Genomic DNA, 6,851 nt, shown 5'->3' on the forward strand with positions numbered 1-6,851 from the left:
TTTGTTTTCACAAAGTTACGGGTGTTTATGCCTTTTTATCATTTCTGTATCTCCCTTTTCTTTTATTAATACTTTCCAAAGGTAATGCTAGCATTCAGCTACTTCCTAGCTAACAGTAATATTCGCTAGGATGTGCAGAACTTTTTACTTATTTTTTTTTTTAGATGCTGATAAATATGGTGGCATTAAAATGATTATAATTTGTCATATTTCCTACATTTACACAACATGGAGCAGTACAACATTATAACAGCATTTGAGCTTCCCACGCTGAGTGCGATAAAAAAAAGTCTGCCGTCTGAATACAGTGAATTTGCTGAACAACGCACACACACCAGCTTACAAGTTTTATTACTCGGCTTAGAGCACTTGCGTAGGCTCTGCGCACAAGTATAAATCAGGCTTTAACCATAAACTCAGGTGTTCATCAGCTCAATATAAGCAGCTCTCTCCTGAATCTCTCCACAGGCCCCCCATCAGGTAGCAGACACAAAGCAGGGTAAGAAAAGGTTTGTGTGAGTTTCAGAGTGACAGAGTCAAAGAGAAACACCAAATGCAAAATTGAAATTTCTTGAGGTATAAATATGTGTAAATTTGTTGTAAGTTTAACACTGGATTTACGTATTAATCTTTGTCCAAGGGGCTGCTGTTCTGTTTTTCGCCGCGTTCCAGGGCAGCCTGAGAGATATCGAGTTCAACCCGATCGTCTTTAATCAGGTGCTGGTGAACCAAGGCTCCGCCTACAACAATGACACGGGCGTGTTCACTGCGCCGGTCGCTGGCATCTACCAGTTTGTGTTTGCTGCCCAGCTCTGCCGGGGAGACAACAGCAATGTGTGGTACTTCATGGTGAAGGGGGACCGGAGGATGGCCTGCCACGCTCAGGTACGAGAGATTGGCTTCAAGAATCCTCACAACTTAACTTCATTAAATCAAACAAGATACGACAAGAAAACATGCCAAACTGAGCTGGAGATCAAAAGTCAAGTAACAACTGGAGGATGATCTGTTTTTCTCTGGTACTATTGCTGTCTCTATCCTGCTTTCTTGCCCCATACTCAAGGCAGACAGCTGTCCAAATAAACTTGAAATAAACTAGTATTGGAATCCACTGAGAAGACATGGTTCATTTTGCCTTTTTATTAGCCAAGTTCAGTAACAGAGTATTGTCTCTAAAGTGCCATCCTCCACCCCTGCAGGTGTCTGGTGGCGACACAACCCTCAACACCTGTTACCTCATGGATGAACTGAAGATGGGTGACCAGGTGTGGATGAAGCAGAATGTCGGGAGCTGCGCCTGGGCCAGCTCTACCTCCAAAACCATCACGTTCTCTGGAGTCCTGCTGGCCAGTGAGGGTGTGTCCACGCTGGGGGTGAAATACGACTCGGGCAACTCGTGTCCTCTGCCCAGCCTGGGAGGTCACAGGGCCCTGATGTCCAGCTCTGCAGGCCGGAGAGAAGCTCTGTCTGGTGTGGTTGCCACTTTGCTGCTGTGCCATCTCCTCCTGGATTTATTATGGCAGAGTTATTGATACTTTTATATTAAATGTGTTTCAGCTTTTATTATATTCTATATTATATTTTACTGGGCTCTAATTCAATGGTCTCTGTGTTCCAGTGATTTTTATTTTATTCTTTTGATTTTTTTGTGATGAATTGATTTTTCCACAAGTTCAGTCTTGTTTTTATTGGTCAATTAAATGTCTAACAGCAGCCCTGAAATGTTTGTGGCCTTCATTAAAAATAAGCTAATTTTGAAGAACTACAAACATAAATACAAACAAAAATAAATTGTAGTTTTTCACCTTTTTGAACTACTTTTATTAACATTCCTGTTGTGTCATGTGCATTAGACCAGAATTAATGTTGATTTTAGCAGAGAGTTCAGTGTCCGGCTGTGTATGGGCTGGTGGGGATAAAGTCAGTCATGTAACAGCGCTTTGTGTCCACCAGAGGGAGTCCACTAACTGATAGTGTCCATGGACCCTGAGTTGTGCTGCATGCATAAACTGAAGATAAATATCATTCAACATTTAGACATGCCACCTATCAAGTTCTGTGTCTGACACCTATTAACATTTGTTTTTCCTGTTAAAAGTTTTCAGATTGATTTTATTGATCAGTCCGCCGAGGAGAGTATTTTTATATAAAATGTTAGTTGGTTAAAATGAGAATCAGAATCGGCTTCATTGGATGTCTGGTTTTACATTACACTCAACGTACAGACACAGAATTATACAAACGCTTAAAACAAAGTTCAACAAAAGTGACAACAAACAAATACTGAACTACTATTTACAGGCTTATAGATGTAAACATATATATCAAAAAGAATTATTATCATACACTTAATAACATTTGAGTTAAAATTATCACATTTCTGGTTTGCCTTAAGACACTGTTTGAGTCTGGCTTTAAAAGTGGAATATAAAGTGCTCTTCCCTTTTGCACATGGTAGCCTATTCAAATATTTACTTCCTTTTACTGATAGCAAAGTTTGTCCAAATGTGGTCCTATTCTGACCCCCACAGCCCCCTCTAGTGGTGGCCCTGGTGCCAACACCATTGTCAAGGAGCTGCAGCAAACCCATGCAAAGCTGTAGACATAAGAGGCATATTTGCATTTGCATGTTTAATGTTACAACTATAAAAAGTTACCACATATCTTTAACATCATGTCAACTGCCTGTGTATAAAAGTTCAAAGCGTTCTGTTACACTTTGATGGGGCTAGTGAGGATTTACGGTATCGTGCCACCGGCGTCCCCAACCCGTTCTCTAGAGACGACCATCTCGCTTGTAGTCATATAAAACTGACGTAAGGATACGTAATGACGTTTAAGTGACGCAAATGACGATGGCCGTGAACCTTCGCAGCTTTTTAGCGTTGTGATTGGTTTGTTTGTATCAAGTATGATTGAATGCGTAGGCGTTTCTGGTTTAGAAGTTTCTAAAATTGACGAATCGTGTCGGGGAAACACAATGAGCACGTGTTAACTAACTGACAATGGACCAGGTTACTTTTGATATCCATAAGGAATGAGGGAGAGCGGATCATGATCACTGTGGCGACAATCACAGGATGCTCAATGCTAACGCGGTTGAGTGGACACATCGTGGTGTCAAACCAGGGAGATGAAGAAGAGGACTGCTGAACGAGCTGCGTCAAACTGTAAGTTAGCATCGTGAGCTCATATACAGCGATATTCAGCTTCATCCATGTACTGTGTCTGGGGCTACCGTAAGCTACAGCTAGCAAGCGCTGCCAGCTAGCTGGAGTTCTGTGTTGTTTACATAATCACGCTGATAAATCTGTTTTACGTGTCGGTAAACACAGCTGAAGTATTTCGTAAATCCACAGATTGTTTTTTGTGGTGACTTTGATTTGCATTCTGATTGTTTGCAGTTGTACTTTTTGTTTTCATTTCAGTTTCATAGTAATGTACATAATTAATTCCTCTCGCCTTGCACATTTAGTAACGTGCATTTCAGTCATATCCAGTTGAATTTCGTTTTACTCTGACCTGCTTGTAAAACTAGCAGCTATTGTAACACATGTATCCCCTCTGCAAGCTGACTAAATGCTCTGTAGGTCTTTGTGCGTTTAATTCAAATTCACTTTAACTAAAGCCAGGGGTGGTGCATGTGACAACTCAAAAGTTAACCCAGAAAGAGTCACCATTACAGAGTCCTCCTCTTCCTCATGCACGCTCTAACCAAGTGTCCCCTCCACCCCTTAACTAAATACAACCGAGTATTTCCAGTAGTTGACAAAGAGTCTCAAACAGACAATCTCCTGCTGTGTGCGACATGTATGAATGTATTCATATGTGCAAACGGCCTACGACTGCAGCTTTTCATTTAGAAGAAAGTTAGACGATAATATGATAAGTTTTTATTTTACTCTTTAAGTTGTGATATAAATTCATGTACAAGGTTAAATGTCGCCCGATACCAAAAATATTACTTTTTAAAATAAAGTTAATGAACTCTAGAATAGTTCTGAGTCTTTATGCTTTGTGTGTCAGTAGCCTGGTTCTGAGGTTTGCTGAACTTGAACACAGCCTGCAACAGGTTTTAGGAAGCGAGTGCCAAGACTTTAAGAGGCTGCAGCCTTCAGTCACGCTGACACATTATGAACTCGATCTGTCGGTCTGAGCTGCAAGGTCGCCTTAAGGAGCAAATTATTAGCTTGGAAGGCTATAAAACAGAATTAAGGATCAGTTGATTACTGAATGTATCCGTCTTTTTGCTGAATGCTGTTAATTCATTGTTTGATGAATTTTCTGCTTGTTTTTTTGTGTTCTCTGTTCTGCATGTGAAACTTTTTTATGCTGCTGTCTTGACCAGGACTCCCTACAAAAAGAGATTTTGTATCTCAGTTGGATTATTACCTGCTAAAATAAAGGTAGAATAAAAACATATTGACTTCCTTTTACTTGCTGCAAGTTTATCCAGATGTGGTCCCATTGTGCGCCCACAGCCCCCTCTAGTGGTGCCTGTACAGATGTCAGCCCTTTCATTAATCAATTTATTTAAAGGGGCTGCAGCAAGCCCATGAAAAGCCTTAAACATAAAAGAAGCAGACAAGAGACTAAAATGATGCAGAGGGACGACAGCAACATTAGTTTAATTCAGTAAACATAACTTCAGTAACCATGTTAAAGGTCCAAACACCTAACAATTGGATTCATTATTTAAATAAAATTTGACTTTATTTTTAGCTCTCCTGTAAAATCGTTCAAACTTCAAACTCGACTTTTTTTGTTTTCTAAAAAACTGGGAAATATGAAAATAAAACATCTGTCTCCCTAAAAGTATCATAATATTTTAGAAGGGCTGCTAAGAAAACATGATTTTTTACAATCGACTACACTGCTAATTTATTTAGAAAATTAATTGATTAATGTTAAATCAGGAAAAAATATGGAAAATACACTTCCAAGGTGTCTTCAAATGTTTAGTTAGAATATTCAATTCACACAAATATTACACAGAGAAAAGGAGCAAAACTGTCACATTAGAGAAACTGGAAACAAATATGATTGATGAGTTTCTGACTTATAAAAAAAACACAAGCTGGTTGATATTCCACTAATAAATCGCCTCATTTTTGCAGCTCTAATGTTGTCGTTCCACATGTTTTACAAATCAAACAAACCAGAAAAAAATGCGTTGTTAATGCATTTATTGAACATTATGCTCAGTGAAATCATGCTGCAGGCTCCTCCTCTCCTGCTGTTTATCGGTATTTCTCAGCCAGAGCCAGAGCCAGACAGGCCAGGAACTTGTCAAAAGAAACATGGACCTCAGGAGTGAAGTCGTCAGGGAACATGATGGCCATGACCACCATAATGTTGTGGGAGATAATCTGGGAAGCAAGACAGACACACAGATGTTATTAAGCCCTAAATGTCCCTAAAACGTCCAATAAATCTCAGGCTGTCATCTTTGAATCACCTTGAAGTTGGCCGGGTCCACACGCAGAGTGAAGGCGTGCAGCTCGCTGAGGTTCAGTAGACCTCCTTTCAGGTCGTCGATTTTGCTCACAGCGTCTGCGACTCCAGACATCACAGTTATCCCGTGCTTTTTGGCCGAAGCAGAGGTGGGGCTCTGGTCCTTCCAGTGGGCAAAGTAGGTCTTGGTCTGCGGGTAAACGATCAGCATCCTGGGTGGACCAAAAGAGAGTTGAGTAGGTAGATACAAACATGTGGGAGCAGGTTACATCAGACACTTTTGGTCATATTTACCTAGCTAGAGCATCCGTGCCGATGTCCTCGGCCCTTGAAGACACTTTGCTCCAGAAGGCTTTGACTGTGGCCTTGTCCTTTTCAGTGAGACTAGTCATCTTGTCTCTGTTTGACCTTTGTTGACTGTCATGATGAGCTCAAACTGCGGAGGTTTTATGCCTGAAACAGCTGGGACACACCCTGTAACACCTCCTCCAAGAAGGCGGTCCAAGTGCTGCGTCACAGTTTGAATGAGATAAAAAAATAAACCTTCCCACGGTGGCTCTGGCAGGTCAGACAGTTAAGACAGTACGAACTGAATTTCAATAAATATCGGCAAGTTTAATCACTTCCCCAAAATGACGAAAAGGTTTATTTTAGTTTGCGACTGCAGCAGATATTGTCTGCTGTGTTAGACTAAATGCTTTTCCATGTCTAAAACGTACACCCACAGAGCAAGCTGGTCTAAATGAAACAGATTTCGGAGTACAACCAAGTATTACTAATATATTTAGTTATATTTAGTAGTATAGTTTACCAATGTCATGACTAAAGCCATTTTCAGCTTGCTAACAATGCATGATGTGATTTTCAGGATTATCTAACCCACTACACTTCAGCTGTGAGGGTGGATCCACTGGAAACAACCCATAGATAAAGCGTTAGTGTGGTGTGTGGTTCTGCTGATATTTTGTGTAAAAGTAGAAACTGCTGCCCAAAATAACCAGACGTGGCGTTTTACTATGACCGACTTGGCTGAGTGGTTGTAGACGATATAGAAGGAGTCATTGGACGTTAAGGCGTCTCATTTCTCATCTTATTTCTGTTTGGCTGGTAGGTAACCTCTACAATGCTATATTGTCTAAAAATAGTTCATAGCATCACTGTTACGGTGCAGCTTGAAGGCATGTATACACTGCATGTTATCTTACCGACTCCACCCAAAGACAAGCAGCTGTCTGTAGAAGCCAGCTGTGTTTCTGTGAGATTATAATCAGTGCATACTTTCAAAAGCAAAAAGAAATATATTCATTACAGTTTACCTCAAGGAAAAATAAAATCTAATTAAATGTGGTGTACCTCAGGGATCCATGTTTGGACCTTATGATTTTGCTACAGTATCA

The 6,851-nt window shown here is 40.5% G+C and overlaps 1 protein-coding gene across 1 annotated transcript; it reads right to left on the reverse strand.

Annotated features, from left to right (window-relative positions):
- Positions 1 to 5,240: 5,240 nt before the first annotated feature.
- Positions 5,241 to 5,846, reverse strand: LOC138603987 (hemoglobin embryonic subunit alpha-like). Its single transcript, XM_069675773.1, has 3 exons — positions 5,749 to 5,846; positions 5,459 to 5,666; positions 5,241 to 5,369 (listed from the first exon to the last, which is right to left on the reverse strand). The coding sequence occupies exons 1-3, from the start codon at positions 5,844 to 5,846 to the stop codon at positions 5,241 to 5,243; spliced, it is 435 nt and encodes a 144-aa protein (XP_069531874.1).
- Positions 5,847 to 6,851: the final 1,005 nt, after the last annotated feature.

The sequence above is a fragment of the Semicossyphus pulcher genome, unplaced genomic scaffold (assembly GCF_022749685.1).
Source record: "Semicossyphus pulcher isolate SPU_LCO1_2020_fin unplaced genomic scaffold, fSemPul1.0.p SCAF_25, whole genome shotgun sequence".
In the NCBI taxonomy this organism is placed as follows: Eukaryota; Metazoa; Chordata; class Actinopteri; order Labriformes; family Labridae; genus Semicossyphus; species Semicossyphus pulcher.